Source organism: Ochotona princeps, chromosome 4, assembly GCF_030435755.1.
Source record: "Ochotona princeps isolate mOchPri1 chromosome 4, mOchPri1.hap1, whole genome shotgun sequence".
NCBI classification, from domain to species: Eukaryota; Metazoa; Chordata; class Mammalia; order Lagomorpha; family Ochotonidae; genus Ochotona; species Ochotona princeps.
In genome coordinates, this window is record NC_080835.1 from 68,726,752 (window position 1) to 68,752,006 (window position 25,255).

Below are 25,255 nucleotides of genomic sequence, written 5' to 3' on the forward strand. Positions count from 1 at the left end.
AGGAATAAAGCACAAAATAGACTTCACAAAGTATAATTTTTCCCCTCCAGGTATTCCACAGAGCTTGTCATTGTATGTACATTTCCATCTTCCTAGTCCTAGCTGTACTTGTACTGCAGGAGAACTTCAGAAAGTTTATGGACTTACGGCACAGGTGCCATTTTGGCGCATTATTTCTGAACTTTTTGGAGGCCCCTTATATTTGGTAAATGGTAAATATATATATATATATATATAAATAAATATATATATATATATATCAACATATATATATATCACCTTTATAGATATATAGAGATATAGATATATCGTCTTTTTAGGCCTTCTATTGGTTGCCAGAAACACCTATTACTAATAAGGCCTTATAAATTTCCTGGTCCCTTCCCCAAACCATCTCTCTTCGTTTCTCTCACAATCCTTTTAACCAACCACTTGAAAACACTCATGACAATGACTCCAAGTTTCTGTATATCCCACTATTTTAACCCAAAAGCATAGTTTTGGTTACAATTAATATTTTTCATTTTTCCTTTCTCAAATTATTAGTATTTGAAATACTTCGGTATAATTTACATAACCTCTACTGTACCAAATTATTGTGAAGACACAATAATTTATCACCTCTTTATTGTTACACAATTTGGGTAATCCAATGCTTCAGATGTTTCTTTAAACTTAGCCTTTTAAATGAACTATGATATGTTCTTATCTCAAAGTCTTAACAGCAGGACTGCTGATACAGATACAAAATATTTATAGTTTTGATATGAAGTTGGAAGGATGCTTTACAAAAACTTTGCTATAGCTTTATAATAAAAGCAAAAGTATTGGTACCTATCTGTGATACAGCCTGGATGAATCATGCAGAATGCTCATCGGACATTAACTCGGCAGGAAGTTCAGGTCGTGTTTTTGATTGTATCTTTTCACTTTTAATGAACTTCTGTTCTTAAATCTTAGAGATACATAACAACTCCTCCTAACATGAAAAAGAATTAGTCAAAAGGAATGACTGAAATTTTATTATTAGAATGCTGTACTAGTGCCATTTGTTCATGATATTTGTCAATGAATTGAACTTTTAAAAAGATGAGTTATTTTATAAGGCAACTGCGAGCAGAATCATTTGTTGAAAATTCAGGACAGTTACAGTATTTTAAAACAAATTTTTATAGTTATAAAGAAAAATAAAGTGTAATGATGTTTAGTGTTTATTTAAACCAGAAATATCATTTTGGAAAAGATAAAAATATACAGCTTAATTTATTCAGGGTATAGACACGTACTTAACTATTTGTTATCCAGGAAACTTGAATACAATGTTTCACAGTGTTATTTTTAACATTTCTCTCTTGATCCAATTTAAATGGCCTCATATTATATGTATCTAATTCAAATAGATTCCTGACATTACATGTCTGTCTCTATGTGTGCATGCATGAATGCAAACAGTATCTAGATATTTTAATAGGAAATTTGAAAAGGCACATTCATCATTTCATCTATAGTAGGGCAATAAAGTGATATTTATAACCAGGTTTATTCTAGCAGAAAACTATTGAATCCATTGAATGCAAATGGCATAAACAAGAGCAACCAAAATGTCAGAAAATAATTAACCAGTACAGCTACCCAGATGTTAGAAAGCATCGCTATAATTTTTATATCAAAATATCACAAACACAGCTTACCTGTAGTGACTGACATCACAGGTGTTAAAGCTGCATTTGTTTACTGATGGTATTAACCCAAATTAGGTCTCATCCTCACTTTTTTCTTTATTTAAAAAAGAAAAGATACAGAATAAATCTAATGGAAATAAACTTACTTATATACTACCAGTAGCTTAATGCATATTATCAGATAAGGAATAAAACAAATCAGTAAACATATAGATCATCATCTGAAAATGTAAAATGATGATTTTTTTGACACAGCTAGAAATGGCACTGTGGCACTACTTTATTATTTAAATTAGTATTTTATGGTACTTTGCATTTAAATAACTTTTGTAACTATTATGAGAGTAGTGAAGGAAATTAGACCCTGCCAGGAAATTTACAACATGTGCACTGTCATAAAATGATTGTAAAACACAAACAAACAAAAAAAAAAAATCAAGGGAAAGCAAGTTTTAATAAAGGGCAATTCAGTGGATGAAGACATAAAACGGCATTTGCCAATGCTGTACTTGTTTTCGTTTGATAAAAAACAACAACACTGGTCTTGAAATACAAAAAAGTTTTGGCTCTTACTTCTTTGTGAAGAAATATGGCCAGGTGGGGAAAGAAATCTACCCCCAGGGCCCGGCGCCATGGCCTAGCAGCTGAAAGTCCTCGCCTTAAAAGCCCCGGGATCCCATATGGGCGCAGGTTCTAATCCCGGAAGCTCCACTTCCCATCCAGTTCCCTGCTTGTGGCCTGGGAAAGCAGTTGAGGACAGCCCAAAGCTTTGGGACCCTGCACCCGCGCGGGAGACCCGGAAGAGGTTCCTGGTTCCTGGCATCGGTTTGGCGCGCATCGGCCCGTTGCGGCTCACTTGGGGAGTGAAACATCAAATGGAAGATCTTCCTCTCTGTCTCTCCTCCTCTCTGTATATCCGGCTTTCCAATAATAATAAAATCTTAAAAAAAAAAAAGAAATCTACCCCCATCCCTCACTAAATCTGTCAAACAACCAGTGTTTTGGTAAGCTAATTCAGATTCTAAAGAAATTCTTCTGGGGGTTAGGGAAGAGTTAGGGAAGAGTGATAACTGACTTACCTGGGCCCATCAGAGGCAAACAGCTTTCCTTCCACGCTCATTAAGCAGAAAAGACTCACAAACTAACATTCAGAGAGAATGTGGCTGTGGTGATTGACAAACACTGGAGTTATTTTGGCCATAGTGTGATGAACTAAAAGGGATCAGATCTGATAGGCGCAATCAACTGGAATAATCAAAGTATCTTATTCAAAAGTCTCCTAATATTATGACTTACTAAAACTAAAGCAATCTTCAAAGAAAAAATCCACTGGTTATTTTGCAAATAAAACATTCAATAAAAAGTCTATAATTAAGTGCATGTGCACTTTGCATGTGTCTTAAGAAGTAAGAATTTCTGCATTTCAACATTTTCTTTTATTTAGGTACTGATAATTCAGTAATTTCAATATTAGATGCTTACTCAGCATTCTTATTGCTTAACATAAAGCCTGGTTGACAGATGTTCATGATTTTCTTCTGCTGAACTGAAAAATTACTTGTAACTACGACCAACAATGCAAAATTTCACAAGGCAAATAAAACAATATATAAAAAGAAGACCACATATACAGATTCAAATGTAATCTGAACACAGCTGACATAAACCCAACACTTCTATTAAATAATGATTTTAATTTCACTTTATACCATTATAAAATTCTTAAACACCTAATTTATTATCATATTCAAGATTATATTCATTCCACTGAGTGCAATTTTTTCTATAACTTCAGCCACATGCTTTTGGTAAAATGAAACTCTCAATGTAACAGATTTGGTACAAAAGTATCACAAACAATATGGTAAGATCTAATGCACATATAACAAAAACTTTTGATTCTTACAGATTTATATCTCCAGGATAGTAATTAATGACCAGTTAATGTTATAAGCAAAAATACTTGAACTAAGTTAACATTGAAATTTTAAAAATAGAGTATTGAAACTGCAGTGATTTGAATAAAATATTTAAATATATTACACATTAGAGTATCACCAAGTTAATTTTAAAAGTCCATGTGCCTGCCAGTTCTACCTTCAGACCAGAAATGGTCTCACCAAGAAACTGTTCAACTTATCCGGACAATAAGATGCTGGACTCTGTACTTGATATATGTTTGTAAAGAAAGAATCTTGATTCAATTTGAACTGTAATAGTGCAACAAGGTGGAGGAATCCACCATGGAGGAAGGGCAGGGGGAGGGGTTGGGGGAAACCCAGAGCCTATGAAACTGTCACATAATGCAATGTAATTAATTAAAAAAAAAAGTCCATGTGCTAAAGTATGAATTTTTTGAAAAATCACGAGACAATGTTTAAAACTTGACAATTTCTTCTTCCTCCTCAGCTGAGACCCTAACTTGGTTAATGATAGGGGCTGAAGAATATGGAGTTATTGAAATAAGCCCGGAGTGCCTCAACATCTAGCAATTATTACTGTTTTGATTTTTCCCAAGCACAGATCTTTTAAGGTTCTTTCATTCTGCCCATGCAGATCAATAAAAGGCTGTGATAAGGAAAGCCACAGGGAACAAAAGTCCATTCATCCATCTTTTGTCAGATACCTATTTTCTGCTATTAAGGAAAGTAATGCCTACAAAACTAAGGAAACGGAAGAAACAATAAGCAAAGCACACAAAACAAACGGCTATTGGATACGTTCTGCCATTCAACAGTGATGCCAGCAAGTGGTCCTTTTTCCAGTTTAAAAGAACATGTTTCTTTCCCTTGTTACGGTTTAAACAACCACAGCTCAGGCTTCTTACACTTCTCCAACTTTCTATTCAGATCATATATACTATTCATATATCACCCGCCCACTCTCCAAAGTATCAAAAGGTAATTAAATAGGCCCAACATTAAAGTTAAACTGAACAGAAGTTACTCTTTCTCTTGGCCATGATGTCAAATTTTTTAAAAACCCTAGTTTAAATCAGAAGATTCTCCTCTCTGAAGGCTTGGTGTTCTTCATCAACTTACTTCACCTTTCTGGGCAGACATTTGCTCAGTGAGATACAATGCAGCTGTACCAATAATCTTTAGACTCCCTTGAAAATATGATTCAAACTGCTTAAACCAGACTCTTGCACAGTGCCTCTTGATTACAGCTATGAGGATCAATGACCATAACTGTGTAGTCTGAAAATGATGCTGGATTTTTTTGGACTTTGTGATGCTCACATGGTTAATAGAAATTGTTTCCATAAGTATCTGTCTCTAGTAAAACATAATCAAGGGTTTTTTTTTTTCACATTTACATGAAGTTTGTTTTGACATTTGCTGAAAGGGCCTGGAGAGAGATTTTTGCATGCATGTCATTATTCTCTTGGTATTAAAACTCTGTTCTTTCCTCAACTGAGAGGCAAAATAGTATAAGCATGGAGGTTAAAAAGAGAAATCTTGGTTGCAGTATTTCTTACTGAGAGAAGGAACAACAGAAGTATTTTTGTTCCTTAATCTTTTATATTTTAATAGTTTTAATTTTTAAGACAAGGTTTTAAAAAATTATTGCTAATACTTACAACAAAGGATCTATTACAATTTACTTCTATTGACCTATTGGAAGACTGGAGAGGAGAACAATGGGTGGGGTGGGGAGGAAAAGGAAACCCCAATGCCAATTAAACTGTGTCATAAAATGAAGAATTAATAAAAAACAATCAAAGCAAAAAAATTACTACTATCGTAAAGATTGTCATCTATTGCCAAAATATAACACTGTTGCAAGAGGAAATAGTTTGATATTACTTTATGTATGTGACAATGACAATGAAAATGCATTTCATTGATTTTTATGTCAACTGCTTTCTGAATTGACACTAAAACAAAAGATCAAATTTTCTGCTTCTCCTATTTTAAACCAGAAACTAAACATGTTGAATTAAAATTTAGAGAGGATTGTTGCGGAGTGCCAGCTATAGCTTTGGGAGTAGGATAAATAATTTCTTCTACAGTTACATATGTACCTAATAAGAAGCCAATAACTCCAGTAAATGCTATCGAAATATTTTTCAGGATCATCCATATGTTGTAGTGGTCCTTGGAAAAGGTAAGAATTTCAACCAAAGGTGGTAGGATGAGGGCCAACGTGCTGCTGCTGACAGCTCCAACGAAGGAAATCACAATGTCTAAACGAGGAATAAGGATTGCTCCAGCACCTAAAAAACAAACATGCATAGTTTTGACACTTACATGAACATTAAATGTGGGAAATTTAGTAAATTAAAACTAACCGAAGCTGGACTACTAAATCTTTGCTTATGAGAAAATCACTCATATTCTGTTCAGAGCTAAAATAAACAAAGAAACTGAAACCATAGGTGACATTTCTTGAATTTTCACTTTTGACCAGAATTTCATACATAAACAACTCTCACTCTTTTACTATACAATTCTGGGCAAATAAACCTGGATAGTTTATTTCCAAAGCATTTGCATTACTCTGCCTGCCGTAAAGTTCATTTTACAATACACAAAACATGAGGTGGTACAGACAGAAGACAGCAGTTCCTTACAGAATTCCAAGTAACTAAAATAGAATAATGGAACCAGAGACTCACTACCAATCAAACTTCATATAATCCCCAAAGAACACTAAGATTAATGGGGAAAAAACTGAAAATCAGGCTATCTTGCATAGATTCAAGTATCCCTAAGATAACTTGCTAGGGAGAAGCAGTACTTTACAATGGAGAAATACGTCAGAGATCACCTAATCAGGTGAGCAAAGTTATCATCACCAATAAGGCTACTGACACCATGATAAAATGTACTAGGTACATGGCATCACTCGTGAGAGATGCGTGCTAACAATGCTTAATCTTGGGAGTCTACAATGGTTTAAGCTGACAGCTGCAGCATCTTAATTCCATATGGAAGCCTACACTTACAATCCAGCTCTCTGAGAATGCATCTGTAAAGCAGAGGAGACTGGCCCAACAGTGTGTGCCCTTGGACCCACATGAGAGAGCCAGATGAAGGCCCTGGCTCCTGGTTCACTCCTGTCCTGCCCTGGCTATTGATGTCATGTAGGAAGCAGATTAGATGGAAGAGCCCTCTATACTGCCTTCTCCTTCCCAATCTGTGTCTGTATTATCAAAAATAAATTTTCTTGCGCCCAGCGCAGTAGCATAACGGCTAAATCTTTGCCTTGAAGGCACCAGGATCCCATATGGGCGCCGGTTCTAATCCCAACAGCTCCACTTCCCATCCAGCTCCCTGCTTGTGGCCTGGGAAAGCAGTTGAGGACGGCCCAAAGCCTTGGGACCCTGCATCTGCGTGGGAGACCTGGGGGAGGTTCCAGGTTCCCGGCTTCAGATCAGCGCAGCACCGGCTGTTGCGCTCACTTGGGGAGTGAGTCATCGGATGGAAGTTCTTCCTCTCTGTCTCTTCCTCTCTGTATATCTGACTTTGTAATAAAAAAATAAATAAATCTTTAAAAAAAAAAGAAATGCTAGTAATTGTGTACAACTGTGTACAATTTACATTTGTTTGATGATCTCACTCTTGATTCAAAGTCAAACCTTTTTTTAAGGAGAAGATTTATTTGTTTTTAAAAATTTATTTATTTTTCTTACAAACTCAGATATACAGAGAGGAGGAGAGACAGAGAGGAAGATCTTCCGTTTGATATATCAGTCCCCAAGTGAGTGCAACAGCCGGTGCTGCGTCAGTCCGGAGCCAGGAGCCGGGAACCTCCCCCAGGTCTCCTGCACGGGTACAGAGTCCCAAGACTGCTTTCCCAGGCTACAAGCAGGGAGCTGGATGGGAAGTGGAGCTGCCGGGATTAGAACCGGCGCCCATATGGGATCCCAACACGTTCAAAGTGAGGACTTTAGCTGGTAGGCCATGGCGCCGGGCCCAATTACTGGCATTTTAAAGCATTAGGATCATGAAAGACAAGGACTGTCCAGACTAGGAGAGACTAAGCAGAGACACAACAACTAAATTCAACTGAGACTTCAAACCGTTTCCAGGACTTGACAATGATATTAATGGAAAAACTAGTAACATTATAATAAGGGATACAGACTGGACAGAGCATTACATCCATGTTAATTTCTGGTTTAACAAGTGTGTTTTATTTGTGTGAGCTTTTAACATCAGAGAAATTTGAGTATCAGCTTTTCTCACAACTTTTCGTTCAAATTCCTTCAAAATGAAAAGTTACTTTAAAAAAAAAAAAGGCACCCTGCTATATCCGTTGGATTTCCTACAAAACCTTTGATGGGTTTTCTGCAAGTTTTAGTTTGCTTTTTGATCTTATCTTGATCTTACCAACAAAAGGCTGGCAAAGGTCAACAGTCCTTCAAATTATCTTTAAGATAATGTTTTCAGTGATTTTTCAAGGGTTTAGCAAGGCCACAGAAGCAACAGTTGGATTTGCTCCTATGCAAGTATGACAGCTGCATCATCATTGCCACCAAGGACATCACAGTTTCTTCTCACTGTCTTTCGGGATTCCAATTACACACTTTTTGGCCTTCCTTAACTGCACTCCCATGGCTATCATTTTTCTCATACTCTGTTAGCTTTGTCTTAATTCTGTATTTGTTTTTCACACATATATTTCTATATATGTACGTACAATGCCCTCTTTGTAATTTAGTTGTTTGAAGACTAGTTCATTTTTGGTTTTCCAGGTTTTTTTCTCTATCCATATACTATGAGCTTTTTACTCTTCCTACTCGTTGCTTCTTTTTTTCCTATTCTTTCTTTGGCTGCTAACATTTTCCAAAAGGATGCAGAACTAATTCAGTATAACTAAGTTCTCCCCATGTGTTTCACAGAGAAAGAGTTATTATTTATAACTTTCTGTTTCAATTATTATGAAAACCAATCCCCTAAACATTCTTTGAAATTATAAATATAGTTTCATTAAAGTACTGAAATAACTCTTTAGTTAAATAAAGAATTGACAAAGAATCAGCAATTCTAATAGTAGAAATTTTCATAAAGCCAATTCCCTGCTTAGCAGATCCTTTAAACATTCATTTCCAGGGAACTAAAAAGCATATCCTCAAACATAATTAGGACTTTTCATTTCACGGAGCCATTTTTCTACATGATTATAGTAGACAGTGATACAAAGGTAAGGTCAAATATGACTGCAACCCTCCACCTGAAGATATTTTCTATTTGGAATCCATTTTCCCTTATTTTTTTTCAATAACATACCTAGCCATTGATAAAATGGAGAATTACATGGATCAAAATCAAAATTTTAGAATTTGCAGTAAATTTCATCTGTCAAATCTTTTTTCTATTTCTTAATATGTATTCATTGTAAACGTCAGGGCTAGAGAGGGTCCAACTGCTAAATCACTCCCCAGATGGCTGCTGCCAGTGCCAGGACAGTCTGAAACCAGCCACCAGAGCTCTGTCTGCATCTCCCATTACGGTGGCAAGGGCTCAAACACTTGGGCTTTTTTCCACTGCTTATCCCAGGCTTCAGCAATCTGGATTGGAAGGGAAGCAGGTGGGACACAAGTGAGATGGATTCATACGGGATGCCGGCATTGTAGGTAGCAGCTTTATCCACTATAACATAATGTGCCCTTATTAATATTTCATAATTATGGAGTCTAATTTCAATTAGATAAAACCATACTTTCAATGTATATCAAGAGGTAATAGATAATAAACATTGCTTGAAATATATTACTTAGCACTGGCTTTAGTAGAGAAAAAAAAGGGAGGGGAATTATATACTTCAGTCAAATTCAAAATATAAAAACCAATAAGAGAACAGTTTAAGGTAATGACAGCTTATTCATTATAAAAATTCATTATATGATTATTTTAAAGATAGTCCTATATCATTTAGATAGGCATTATGAGTAGATCCATAAAGTGCTAATTAAGTTGATTCAGTATTTTCCAAAATTATAAAGAAAAAGGCCATATCTTGAACCATAAAGTTCCTCTGATATGAAAATTAAAAACCTATTTTACTTCCATTGGTTACATATGAACATTAACGCAGATATAACAGGGCAAAGACAGCAAAGCTGGTATTATATCATCAAAATCAACTTTACATATTAATATAATTATGCAAAGTTAATGGCACACTCCACACACCTAGTGATCCAAGAACACTGTGATACAGAATGGCATTTTCCCATTGTAAGGGTAACTAATTCAAAAGAAGGAAGAATTTTAGTTTGGTTTCTTTTGTCTACTATAAACTTCTAAAAGTTTGTGATTATTCAAATGAGAAAAAGTAGAAAATCCTCAATTTGGAAATAACTGAAATAAGTAGTATTTAACATATTTTATAGATCCAAGCATAAATGGAATTGAAACATTTGTCTTGGTGTTATAATAACTCAAAATTTGCCAGCTCACAGTACAGGTTTGCACATAAAATATAAGGTATTAACGTCCATGGTGATATTCGGCCAGTTTCTATCTACACACATCTGTCATGTGTCAGATGCCAATATAATCACTTAAGCTACAGGAACATTTGAAAGAGAATAACTCTCATCTTTTCAACCATTTGAGTTCCACTCACAAGACATTTGGATATGCTTCAAGCAATAGTATTCAGATATGAGCAACATAATAGAAGATGAAAGGCTCACTACTTTAGAATATAACAAACTTGCACTCAGGATTCAGAAGGATTAAGGAACACTGAACACTCTATTGTCAATGCAAACCCAGGAGTTGCCATTCGACTGTTCATGCAGTACAGCCTGCTCTAAGAACAGAACATGGCCCTCTCAACTGTCCACACACATTCTTCAGGGAACAGATTGACCCCAAATCTTTTCCAGAGCTTTGCAGGACAGAATTAAAAACAGTCCTGCCATAACTATCAGTAGACTTTCAGTTCAATTCAGGAGGGCATACCAAAGTTTCAGCCAAGTTTGAATGTACAATGAGGTAAGAAGCAGTACCACACAGTTCCTGCTCTCTTCAACCAAAGCACAGTGCTATAATTACTATAATTTCTATATATGGTCAAGTTCTTTACCTATTTTTAACTAAAGGAAAGCAGCAGCAAAGAAAAACATGCAGTTCTCTGTCCTACGAACTCGGATGAGAAAAAGCCCGACTTCTGAGAATACATTTCCAACGGCAGCTGAGTGGTCTGTGCTTCAACATACGTGGTTCCAAAAGAATACTGCCAATCAGTGTGCAGAAACGGACCAAGTTGGAAAAGACTGATCATTGTTAGCATGGTTCTCAACTTCCTCAATCGAATTTTAGTAACTGGTTTTCAAACAGAACACTTTTTCAGAACATTTTTTATGATTACGGATAAAACAACTTTTACTGAAATGACTTATACACTGTCCAGTCATCAAAATATTAATAAAAATAACATCAAAGTAGTTTAAAAAAATTTTTTCCAAATAAAGGCTTCATTAGTCTTCAGAATATGGACTAAACTCATATTCTTTCCACTTCACCAAAGTCAAATTTCCATAATGCCACTGGCACATATCTTAAATGTGACATGTTATTAAGAAATAAGAAACTACATACTGCCTTTCAAATAAAAACAAGCCATTAGAATCATTAAAGACAAACTCAAAACAAAATGACACGTGTCTACAGATAGTCATGAAGAATTAAACTGTGAAACATGCAAAAGTTAGCAAAAACATTTCAAAAAAAGTACTAAGAAAAACTAAAAGGGAAATAAAATGCAAGAACTTTCTGATTTTAACTGCCATTAAAATCATTTTCAAACATTTTAATAGTTCTTTTAAATGTCACAGAATCTGTTTATGCTGTTCTTATGTACAGAAAACATAATTTTAAGCAAAAAGGGATTCAAGGGAAGTAAATAAAACTATTTTTTAAAACTATTTAAAGTCATTTGCACTTTAAGAAATTCAACAGTAAAAGAATTATTAATTTGTAGTGATACTTACAAGTAATACTAACCAAGAAGGCTCTTATCCCAAAATCACATATCTGTTTCCATTTAACATGAAATTTGGATATGATTCCAGGGATAATTATCTCTGCTGGTACATAGAACTGAATTGAATATGTCACAAAAATGCCGAAGGAATACAGAATTTTCACTGACTGATACAACCTGTTGAAAAAAATTCAATATTTAGTCATTCTTAGTGTGCATTTAGCTTTCCTTTTTATGTTAATGTTCAGATGAACAGAAATCTAGAAAACATACTGAAGTCATAATACTAATAACTAAAAATGTTTATTCATCAAAATAGTAACGTGATCTCCACTAACATCATTTCTTTCTTTTTAAAAGCTCAATTCTTTTTTTGTTTGTTTTGCTCCTTTTTATTATCTTCCATAAAACTGTTATATACATATAGGGATTCTCCCCTCTTCACTCCCACCCCTCCTTCCGATTGTCCCCAGACATCATTTTCCCCCTTATTATTATTATAGCAGTATAGTGCTTCAACAATAGTCACAAATTCTGTTATTTAAGTGTATCATGGCATTTTAGGTATAGACAATGCTAGAAAACCTGGTATCATGTTTTCAGGTTACATTTAACAGTTTCATTTGGAGTCCTCTTTTTATTCAGTAGAGATATATATACTGTAATGTATCTTTACTTCCCAGTATGCTAGTCTCCATTATATATTCCAGTATGCTAGTCTCCATTATATACTACCTCTACATGAATATATGTATAAACATGTTCCTATATATAAACACACATTTGTTTTGCATTTTGCATGGATGTTGTTTTACATCCGAGAGAACATATATCCTATCTTCATCCTTTTAGGATTGGCTTATTTCATGGAAAATAATGGTCTCTAGTAGGGACCATTTTGTTGTAAATAGTAGAATTTCATCAGTTTAATGGTTGAGTAGTGTTCCAGTGAGTAGATGTACCATAGGTTTTTTTTTCCCTAAAGATGTGTTTATTTTTATTGGAAAGCCAGATTTACAGAGAGAAGGAGATATAGAAAGATCTTCCACCGCTGATTGACTCCCCAGGTGACCACAATGCTGGAGCTAAGCTAATCTGAAGCCAGCAGTCAGGAGCTTCTTCCAGGTCTCCCACACAGATGTAGGGGCCCAAGACTTTGGGCCATTCTCAACTGCTTTCCAAGGCCACAAGCATGGACTGGATGGGAAGTGGGACAGCCTGAAAACAAACCAGCATCCATATGGGATCCTGGCACATTAAGGTGAGGAATTAGCCACAAGGTTACCATGCTGGGTCTGTACCACCATTTCTTTATCCATTCCTTTTTGGATGGGGATCTGGGTTGTTTCCATATCTTTGCTATTGTAGACTGTGCTGCTAAAAATACAGGGTTGCAGATCACTTTCTCATATGCATATTTTATTACTTTTATACATATTCCCAGTAGGATATTTGGGTCATAGAGTAGATCAATTATCAGTTGTCTGGAAACTCTTCATACTGACTTCCGTAGTGGCTACACTAGTCTACACTCCCTCCCACATTGGAATAGGGTACTATAACCAGTTTAAACTCAACTTTTTTTACTTTAACTTCTTTTCTGTTTCAAAAGTCTACTTACTTATGCTTGGTATATATTTTCAGCCACTCTAAACTACTTCTCCTACTTTCCAATGGTCTTGCTGTCTTTTGATCCTAAGCAAACAGTCCATAATAAGAATCCTTCATGTACCATATTTTAGAAACACAATGCTGAAAGGAAAAACAAACACCTTGTAATCTCCATCTTTCTCACTCTCTCTGAAGAATAAAACAATTTTTAAAAGAGGAATTTTAGAATAAATAAGAACATTAAAAAACATTGACACAATGTTTAATGTATATTTTAAAAATTCTGAATCACCTCTCTGACAAAGCTCCTAAATTCAACCCTGTTTTACCTTTCTCTGTATAACCCTCCAAAGCACCTTAGCAGATTGCTTATACTTGTCAAATCTTAGTTAAATCAACAACAATGCTCAAAAATGAATATGGGTATACAATTCTTAGGAACTATATCCAATGAGACAATATTAATAACATTAAAAGACAAAAATGATTCATGCTTGACAACAAAGTCTACTACTGGTAGCAAAGATACTTAGTAACTTGGCAAATGGAAATGTATTATTTAAATAACACACTGGAATGATACTATAAGGGCAAACAACGTTCCAGTGATAACAGTTTTGGTGCCCAGTGAGGTGGTACAGTGGGTAGTCACAACCTGCAATGCCAGGACCCCACTGTGCAATCCAAGTCCCTGCTAATCCATCTGTGAAAGCGGCAGCAGATGGCCCCAGTATCTAGGCCCAAGTACCCACATGGAAGACTAGCCTGCCCAGAGCAGCCATTCAGGGAGTAAACAGCAGATAGAAGCACTCTCACTCTGTTCCCTCTCTGTAACTCTGCTTTTCAAATAAGTAAGTCTTTAGAAAAAGAAAAGAAAAAGAAACTGTTAGTTTGAAAACACATTGCAAAAGTAAGAAGGATCTTCTTTTTCCTTCACATTGGCTAACAAACCAATACCTGACTTTTACACTCAGGTATAGATATCTTACACAGTTAACTTGGGGAAATAAGTTGTTGTCTGCCTCTCCTTTCTCAAGCTGATTACAGAAGCTGCCCATGGAAAAACTCTATGGATAATTCACTCTCCTGCTTGGATTCCTGGGGCACTGAACCTCCTTCCTTCAGTTTCCTTACATTTCTCATATTTATTTCTTTTTTAAAAAGCTTGACTTATTTTTATTTGAAAGGCAAAGACACATAGAATAAGAGACAGAAAGAGAGATATTCCATTCGCTGGTTTACTCCCAAATGGCCACAGATTGTTAAAAAGTAGCTGACTGAAATCAAGTTAACAGTAATCAAGTAAACAGGAACAGTAACTGTGATAGGAAAAGGAGAACAGAATAGAACTTTTGCTTTTGAACAGTAAAAGAGAAACAAAAAATTTAAAAATTAAACAACAAAAAGGATGTTTGTTATTATTATGGATATACTACCATCCAAGAAGACTCAGTAAGACAGAATAAAAACAAAAACTATTTGCCATTCAAAGTCCTGTCAAGAACTTGCTATGCAATCATTGACATGGTTACCTTTGAGGCTTCTCATCCTCAAACTATGCAACAATAACATAAGCTAAAACCTTTATCTTCTGTTTTGAATTCTATAAATTATTACTAGAACAGATTTGAAGACAAACATAATTTGACACAATCCCATAGAAGGTACTGCATGTGGCACTCTCTCCTGAACATAAACTCAAAAGACAAAATGTAACATCGCTGCTTCTAACTAAGTCCACATTCCTATTTGTATTTTAGAATTTAGATAAATCTAGCTAATGAAAACTTTTCCTACTTAAAACTTTCTAGTGGTGGTGGCAGGGGCGGCGGGGGTGGGGAAGGGTAGAAACAGTATAACTGCATCATGAAAAATTTTTTTAAAAACAAAACAAAAACAACAACAACAACAAAAAACACTTCCTTGTTGGTAAGGAGATTTTGTAACTTAAAGTAACACCTAGTAATATGTTAAAGCATAAATGTACTTGTGTGAAAGAAGAGAATCTATATAAAGTATTAAGAAAAGGCAAGACCCAGCAGGATAGCATAGTGGTTAAATCCTTGCCTTGCATGAACCAAGATCCCATATGGACACTGGTTCCTACCTAGGCTGCTATATTTCCCATCCAGCTCTCTGCTTATGGCCCGGGAAGGCAGTAGAGGATGGCCCAAAGCCTTGGGATCCTGCGTTTGTGTGGGAGACCCAGAAGAGGCTCCTGGTTCCTGGCTTCAGATCAGATTGGCTCATCTCCGGCTGCTGTGGCCACTTGGGGAACGAACCAGCTACAGATCTTTTGGTCTGTATCTCTTTCCTTCTGTATATCTGCTTTCCTAATAAAAATAAACTAATCTTTAAAAAAAAGAAGAAAGGCTGCCATCAGTGGTCCTGATTAAAACAGATATCATTGTATGATGTTGTTGCTGCCATCATGCATTTTTGAAATCCAATTTTCTGTTTATTTCTTCTCTGCCATTCTCCTTGTAACTGCACTGAAGCTGTCAGAATATGGAAATATCTGAGAGTGTATATTCTCTCCTACAGTGTGGCTGAGCACTAGAAGCTCCCAATGTTAATTGTGGAGGCTCTTCCTGAAACATAAATTTTGCTGAAAGTTTCCTGGGGTAGAATTCTTTTTATATAAAAAGCAACACAGATAGTATTAACTAGAATGCAAACGTTACACTGTTAGTATAACACAAATTGATGCTAGGTGAAGGATGGGCCATTTGGGAAACTGTCTGAGTCGCCCAAGGAAATGCATTTGTCTCTCAACTGCTATTGGGGTTACTTTGGCAAAAAAAAAAATGGCTAAAACCTCGTTCAACTAGAATTAAAAATGGTGTTTTGGTTGTATAATCAGGCAACAAAGGAAATGTTTTTTAAACCTAGAAGGAAGCAAGTATTAATTGTGCCCTAAGCATAAGCTGTATTCAAGACAACAGAGGTACGTTGCAAATCTAAAAGATACCTGGCTACAGGGTGCTGACATTCCAGTTCAGAACTGTCCTTTACTTCATCATGCCCTTTAAACTACACACTTTACTTCAAAAGCCAAATGAAATATATTGAAGGCCATTATGCTTTTTAAAGAACTTCTCAGGAGGACTGAGGTTAATAATTAATAACTCAGAAGTTCTCTAATCCACACTTGCTTCATCCTGTGGCCTCCTCCAACTTAACCTTTCTTAAGGAATGACCCTTAAAAACTCTAGGACTCCAAGCCAAGTTAGCTTCAAAGGCTTTTTATAAATTCTTCCAGCTCAAACACAAGATGCCTGGGATGCTCTTGAAATAGCCATTGGTTTTCATATATAGCCAATAGTTATATCACAGGTTAACTCCCAAGGCCTCTTTCAAGGGAAACACAGCAAGAGAAAGAGAAACTCATCCAACATACTAAGAAAGAAACTTAAAATACAACCCCATGATTATTTTACACAAAACCTCTCATTTCACAGACTATAACTTTAAAACAATAGGTAACTCTCATTCCCTGTCATGCCTTCCGGTTTCTTTTTCCCAGATTTTTGTTATTTGGGGGGATAGCTATTACAAAGTTTCCTCTAAATGAAAGGCAGCGTCTATTCAGATTTTCTCAAATAGACACTGTAATCTCACAGCCACTTTTTAATCAAATCACAGCTAGCTCCATTCTAACTAGAAAGCCACGGCTATTAGGGCTTGCAGGGTAAAACAAATTGTGGTTTCTTAGAGCTACTGAAGGGACAACATCCCCCCTAAGTTTGAGCTTTGGAATGCAAAGAACATTTCTATGATTCTCGGGAATGGAACCTTCACCGTATTCTAAATCTTCTGGGACTAGGAACACTTCAACCTGAACACAGTCATACTTTCATCTCATTGCCATCTCCAGAAAGAGTCTGCCTTAAATGTTTTCATAAATAAGAGCAGGGAAGAATTTTGAAATTGTTCCTACTCATATTTTATAATTAACATTAAATGTCTGATTTATTTCTAAAATTACTATTTTAATATAAATTCTAAACCTTATTCTAAGAGAAATATCATTGTATTTTCCAGACACTTTATAATATTTGAGAAAATGAGCTATGTTACCATACTTTTTAGCCTTGATTGTCTTAAACTAACCTGTTTAAGCTTCTAGACCAGTAAGCTTCTCATTCCAAATTACAAAAAGAAAAAGAGCAGCACATTTGAAGAAAATTATATAATCAAAAATGAGGTTAATAAAACAAGTAATAATCATGTATTTTGAAATAAATACTATTGAATACAAAAAAATAAATACTAAAATACATTCTTTGCAGTCTTGAAATATATAACATTTGAAATATTTTCCTCTTGAAATATTTATAAACTGTCAGCTACATTAAAAATATTTTTTAAAAAGACAAACAATCCACACGTATGCCTCTTACAACCTAGGTACTATCCTAAGTACATTCCCTCGGGTTTAAATGGCTTTTTACAAACACTTCTAACAATATTTCTTATTCTAACAAATGTCCAGACTCATATGATTATTAAATGATAGACAAGCTTTCATCAGTAAGCCAATCTACAGATAGCATTTCTGCTACTGTTAATTTTCACTAACCTGATGGGATATTTGAGGTTCCACAGACTTCTATTCAAGTAGCCAAAGGACAGTGTGACACTATTTAAGTCAAACATACATCATTCATTCTTTGTACTTATTGAAACCAAGAGATATAACTTTCATTTCTTAAATTAGGCAGTAAGCCTACATGCTAATCACTGCTAATATCTGTTAAAAATTTCTCAAGATAACTTCTAGAAGAAACAAAAATCATACATATATTGTTTCTTTTAATAGAATATGGTCCTAATACTAGAGAAGATACTAAGATGTATTATTTTTATTATTTATAATATGTTCTGACTCTGTTCTGACAGGATCTAAAACACACACCACACAGAGCTGAGTCAACCAGTGAGGAAAGCAACTGAGTGGGTATATCATGGTATCAGGACCCAGAGTGCTGGAGTTTTGGTTGCAAGGACAGGTATTCTTTCTTAGGAAGTGCATTCATGTTAAAAGAATCCTCTTCACTCTTAGGGAAGACTCAAATTTTATAATACTTTAGGAAACTCTTTATAAAAGAAAAACTAGAAGCATCTATTAATTCATAGATATCTTCATGAGAACTACCAAAATAGATTATACAAAAAAAGAAATCATAACAAAATTTTTGAAAATTTAAACCACAAATCCAATAATGTAACTTTATCACCAAATATTAGTAAATGATAGCTACAAAATATGTAGGCAAAGATTAACAAACGCATGTCCACCTACCATACATCCTGGGGAAGATTTAAAGTTATGCTGCCTCTGATTTCATCACGGAAACACATATATCCTAGAGTAGCTAATGTGACATACAAGGCTGTCACAATTCCCATGCCAATATTCAATGCCTGGGGAAACCGTTTGGATTCTTTCATTTGATTTTCCAGTGGAAGAACCTAAGAAGAGAATGAAATTAATTTTTGAAAAACAACATGATGTAATTTAAAATAACATAGTGTCTTATACATAGAAGCTAGTATTTTAGAAAGTATATTCAAATATTCTGTTCTTTAAAATAACGTCTGTTGCTGAAGTACTTTTTGTGTACTATGTATTTTTTTCCCTACATATTTTTAAATTGAAATAAAAAGACTTCAGATCATTCTCTTGGCAGAGAAGCCTGTCAGGTTTTTAAAATAGTGTTTTTAATTTGGAATCTTCTACATTTACAGAAAAGATACAAAAGAAACAGAGCTCCCAGCTTCCCCTGATGTTAACATCTTACATTATCATGGTACCTTTGTTACAAGAACCAACATTAGCACATTACCATTTACTAAAGTTCAAACTTCATCTGGATTATACTCATTTTCCCACTCTGTTCCAGGGCCCCAACCAGGACACCACATAGCACCTTGTCACTAGGCTTTCTTAGTCTTTTCTGCCTATCACAACTGCTCAATGTTCATTCTTTTGACAGCTTTTTTTCAGGAGCACTGGTTAGATACTTTGTGCAATGCCCCTCTACTTTGGTATGACCAATGCTTTCCTCATAACTAGTCTGGATTATGTATTTGAGAGAAAGACACTACAGAAATGAAGTGTCCTTTCTACATACATGTTATCAACATAACTTATCATTGGTGACATTTATTTTGATCAAATGGCTAAGGAAGCTGGCCAGATTTCTCTGTTATTGTTTTTCCTATGTTCTCTTTGCTGAAAGCAGATCTCTAAAACCAGCCCACACTCCAGGGACTCAAGTGAGAACTCCTAGAGAAGGAAGAATTGATATAAACTATCTGGGATTATTTCTCATGTATTTATTTAAATAGGCAATTACTTGTATTAGTACAGACTCAAGATTGGTACATCGAGTTACAACATAATGCTTATTCCTTTTTTGTTACTCCTACTGTTCCAGCTTGGCCCACTGCATTCTCTCAAGTTTGCTTTTATGTCCCTTTAGAATACTTCTAGCCTTGTGTTGAGCACTTCTTTACTTTCTGGCTCTAAAAAATACTTTGGACTAATATTGAATCCTCACTTTTAATCCTGGAATTGTTCATTCTTTCCCAGAGAACTTTGTTTTTAGACTGGAGAATGGTATTTCAAAATCATGATCTTGATGTAGAAGCGACTGATTCTACTAGGAAACATAAGCACGTGTTCTAACCTACATGAATGGACATATCTGTGTTTCTAAAAACAAAGACCTGCATGTACTGTCTGTTGATTTTAGCGAGACTAATCAATAATTATAATTATGTCTTTAAGAGAGCTTTTAAATTAAGGGTTAATTTAAAAGATCACGTATTTTACCTAATACCCAGAGGTTCTGGCCATAAAGCTTGACTACACTTTGAAATAACAACAGCAAGTATTTACTGAATGCTTTGAATATCCTGGATGTTGCTCTAAATCTTAGGGTGTAGCACCTCACACAATCTTCATGAAAACTGAGATGACAACTAACTTTTTGCCTAAGCTTTCTTTTTTTGAGTTCCCATTGACTGTTAATCAAGGAAAAGAGATCGAAGAATGGTCTGCATGTTCTGATGCTCATACAGTTCTGAAATGCTGGACTAGAGCTAAAGATGAGCCCCACAGATTTCATAAGATAAAAAAAAAGGAGGGAAATTAATGTTCTTTCTTCTGTGTCATCTAGCCTAACGTGTGTTTTAGGGATTATCCACTTTATGACAAAGATTTGAGAAATATGAAAGAGGAATCAGTATGCCTTAAATACTGATTAGAACCAAGAACCAAATGCTGAATAAACAAAACTGGTAAAATTGGCTTTGAGTTTTAAAAATTTATATGTAAATATATGTGCATATGTATATACGTGTGTGTATAACAAATTTCACTTATTTCACAATACAGATTTAGGAGCATAAAGATACTTTCCTCCCTCCTGCCCATGTTCCCCACCCACCCTCTCCTTTTTATTTAAAGAATTTTGCAAATGCATACTTTAAATTCACAACACAATCATAGAATTAACACCCCATTAGGTAAATAATTCAACAAATACTAAGCAGAAAAAAAAACACCCATTGTTCCTTAAGAATACAAAGGCTGTAAGCAATAACTTCAAAATGTCCATTATGCTCATTTGGGTAACAGTTTTTGATTCTGTGTATTAGTTACCACAGAAAAGGGAAAACATGACATTTGTCTCTTGGGGTTTCCAGCAGCATTCATTCTGCAAATAGCAGAATTTCATTATTTTTTATGGCTGAGTACTACTGTATAATGTACACATACCACATTTTCTTTCCAGTCATTAACTGATGGACATCTAGGTTGATTTTATGTCTTAGCTATTGTGAACTGGTCTGTATGATCTGTAATAAACATGGGTGTATAAAAATTCTCTGTTACATTCATTAGACTTCATTTGGATAAATTAGCAGGAGCGGGATGGCTGGGTCATATGGCAGATCCATTTTCACATCTCTGCGGAATCTCTACACCGTCCTCACTAATCTTTCCACCAGTTTATGTACACACCAACAGTGAATTAAAGTACCTTTCCCCAACATTCTTGCAACATTCAGTGGGTTGTCTGTTTGTTTAGATGACAGCCAGGGCCAACTGGCATGAGGTAAAACCTCATGTGGTTTTTATTCGCATTTTCATGATGGCTGGTGATTATAAGCATCTTTCCGTGTATCTGTTGGTCATCTGAAACTGCCTATTCATCCTGTTCATGCTGTTCGTCCATTTATTAACTGGATTGTTTGCTTTGTTCTTGTTGGATTTCTTGGGTTCTTCACAGATCCTGCAAATGAACCCTCCAGCATGGCATAATTCACAAATGTCTTCTCTCATTCTGTCAATGGCTTCCTTTGCAGTGCATGCGGTGCAGCAGCTTTACAGTCTGATGAGTCCAATGTAGTTTTGCTTTAATTGCCTGGGCTTCTTGGGTCTTTTCCAAGAAGTTTTTGCTTACAGCTATGTCTTGCAGTATTTCCCAGATGTCTTCTCTAGTAATTTGATGGTGTCAGATTAAAGATTTAGATCCTTGATCCATTTTGAGATGATTTTTATATAAGGTGTAAGGTGAGAATCTTATTTGACATTTTTACGCCATTTATTGAAGAGACTATGCTTTCTTCCTGGACTGATGTCAGCTATCAACAATTAGTTGGCTGTAGATGTGTGAATTGATTTGGAATTTCTATTCTATTTCATTGTATGTCTATTTTTGTACATTTTGAAGTGTGGTATTGTGATGCTTCCAGCTTTGGTTCTTTTTTGCTTAATATAGCTTTAGCTATTCAGGATCTCTGGTTTCAATTTTTTTCTAGAATATGAGAGTAATGTAATAGATATTTTGGTTGGGATTGTAAGGAATCTATAAATTGCTTTTAACAGCATGGACATTTTCATGATATTAATTGTAACAATGCATGTACATAGAAGACTATTCCATTTCTTTCTTTCATGTTTGGTAATCTTCATCTTAGTGATCCCTCATATCCTTGGTTAAATTTCTTCCCAAGATGTTTAAATTTTTGGCATTTATTATGAATGGGACTGACCTTACAAGTTCTTTCTCAGCCTTGAAACTGTATCCAACTGGTTTGGAATTAAAAGTATGGGTCACACTTTGAAACAGTTGATGTTGTTATGTCAGAGAAACAACACTTAATGGGAAATGTTCAATAGTCAACTAGATGCTAGAGCTCACTATTTATAGACAAAGATGAAAATGTCCAGTTATGTTTTGCAATGGTTTTAACTGAGCTAGCAGAAATTATAACAGTTTATCAAAATTCCTTAAAAGAGAAATCAAACAGCACAAAAACTCAAGTAAAACATGAAAGTATTTTTAAATCTACTTTGTCCTATAAAAACATGCTTACAGTGTGTTTGTTGCCATCCCAAATCATCAGACTATCAAACTATGGAACAGAGCTCAGAAATATTTTATTTTCCCAAAATCTACAAATTAAAGGCTTTAAACAAACCTGAAGCATGGCGAATTGTTATATTTAAGATCTTAAGATCACCAAGATGCTTCTATTTTTTGGCATTTGCTTTTTACTGAAACTGTTTCTCAAAGAGGATATGTAAAAATCTAAATGGAGAAATTATATCTGACTCTTAGAAAAAAGTAGCAATTCCTCTCAAATAATATAGCCTCAAAGATACGTTTGGTATGTGCTTAAATATGTGGGATACAGATAAAACAAAATTGGGCATCAGTTACATTTTTGAAGATGGATAATTATTAAACAGGAATTTGTTACATTATTCTCTACATTTTTCACTGGCTTTAAATTTTCCATAATTTAAAACTTAAAAATCACCTTGTCTAATTTCCACATAATACAGATAAAGAGGGTTAGAAAATCAAAGTGATATAACTAAGATTAATTTCTTGGTTAATGCAAGACCAAAGCATAAATTAACTCCATCAGGCCAAACAAGAAACCGCATTCTAAGAAAACTGAAACAGAAAAATAAGTAGTTTTAAGAAAGTTTGATTATATAAATTTTCATATTGACTTAATATTTTAAAATATCATAATAAAGACTTACCACCCCTATGCCTTCAAAGGCAAACACAGCAGTCCCAAAAAAGAGGGGATATTTTTTCCAACCAGCCACTACTGGAAGGTTATGGGGATCTGGCATATTCTATACAAAGAAAAAGAACAGGTTATATTCTCATTCATTTTAGAGACCTAAATATAAAGCAAAAAATCATTCTTTTTTCTGAGCTTCACAACAGCAAATGTGGCTTTAAGAGTGAATAATTCTTTTAGTGAACTGAAGCATCATATGTTAAATGTTGCCAAGCCATTAGGATTTCACTGCCAAAACCAACTGTTTTCACCACGCTTACAGATTCCATCAGAGTGAAATCATCCTGTTTACCTGCTTCTACCTGCAAGTCCCAGGCTATGGTCACTGGGCATGTCTTCTCCCCCAACAGGAAACAGATAAGCACATTCATGGTTTGAACTAGAGTCCTACAGTTATCAATGACCACTGTGTATGCTCAACAGAAATTCACTCTATTTTCCATTGCTAAAATGCCTGGCTCCTGATTTTGAGTTTCTGCCTCCTAAGTCGGCTTCTCCCTAGTACAAGTCTCTTCTTGTTCTCACTATTTATCCTTTTGCCCTAGAGTTGTCATTACCTTTTTCATTGTCTATCGATGACCCAAACTTTTGCTTTGATTACTTGGTCCTGACTCATTGCATTGTTGCAAATTTCACTATGTCAATAAACTCCCAAACTACACATCTTGTCAAGATCTCTGTCTATTCCTTTCAAAGATCCTGACTCTAGATCCTGCTTCCTTAGTGTCCCAAATCCTCTGGCTTACCTGATTTGGGAAAGAAATTAAGTACGAGAAAAGAGGTGAACAAAATCACTTAGGTGTAAAAGGAATTCGACAATGTAGGGAATAGAAAGGTCTAGAACATCTGAAATATGGGAAGAACTGTGTGACATAATGGCGATACATGACCAAAGAAACAAAATAGGGTCTAAGTTAAAAATACTAAGTGCTTGCATCGTTCAGTAAAACAAACCTGTTAGTCAAGGCAAACAGGATGCTATTTCACTCCTCCATGCATCATGTCATGCCATTTGGTCTACCTAGTGCTCCCGCTTTTCTGCTCCAGTAACTATTACACTGTCAGCTATGGGATCATAAACCCTTCAAAGTCTTATCTAATCCTCTGTCTTAGGCATTTACGGAGGAGATTATTAGTTTTGGAATTCAAAGACATAGATAAATGAAACATAAACCCATTATAAGGGTTTGTAGTGAAAATTTTACAAAAATTATCTTGGAAGCCAGATATAAGATAGATTACATCAGAAAAAAATAAATCAAATCTTTGGAGGCACTGACCCCTTTAGGAGATGAAAGCTATAAAGCCTTTCAACAGAAAACAGATGCATACATTCAGAAGAAACTTTTGTGAAAACTTTTAAGGGTTTTGCATATTAACTGAATCCTACAATAAATTTGTTTAAGAACACTAAGAATCCCCAAATATATTAGAATCAGTTCAGGTTACTACACTGGTGGTTACTGTGGCAACACTAAAGAAAAAAAAGTTTACGTAAAATAAAAGCATATAATTCATTTACAGAACCAATTCTTTTGATCAATTCAAATTTTATAAGAACAAATAACATACTTGTTCTTGGTTTCATGTTCAGCGCAAAACCCAAAAGCACCACTCTAAATTTCAAACTAATTCTAATAGGATATGAATTACTATATTTTAAAGCAATGTCTCAAAGCCCAGAAGCAAGTTTTCCAAGATTCAAAACCAGGTCTGTTTATATAACCTGGTTTTGTTTTGTTTTGTTTTTTTACTCTCTGTCATAGCTTTCCTAACTAAACAATAGTCCCCAAAATAAATAAATAGTTCCTGATTATCAACTCTGTGCCAGACACTGAAATATGCTTTATTACTTCTACCATTCAAGTAACTAAAAGTTTTATTTATATACGAAATAC

At 35.0% G+C, this 25,255-nt stretch overlaps 1 protein-coding gene across 4 annotated transcripts in view; it reads right to left on the minus strand.

The window, feature by feature from the left end:
* Window positions 1-5,416: 5,416 nt before the first annotated feature.
* SLC36A4 (solute carrier family 36 member 4) overlaps window positions 5,417-25,255 on the minus strand; it is a 51,571-nt gene continuing 31,732 nt past the window's right edge. For 3 of the 4 annotated variants that reach the window (XM_058663721.1, XM_004585178.4, XM_058663723.1), the window contains 4 exons: window positions 23,311-23,409; window positions 18,544-18,713; window positions 11,635-11,804; window positions 5,417-5,901 (listed from right to left, as the gene is read on the minus strand). In XM_058663721.1, the coding sequence (XP_058519704.1) occupies window positions 5,594-5,901; window positions 11,635-11,804; window positions 18,544-18,713; window positions 23,311-23,409 (747 nt within the window). In that variant the 3' untranslated portion in view covers window positions 5,417-5,593. The remainder of the gene's footprint in view (window positions 5,902-11,634; window positions 11,805-18,543; window positions 18,714-23,310; window positions 23,410-25,255) is intronic. The other variant, XM_058663722.1, reaches the window with a different exon arrangement.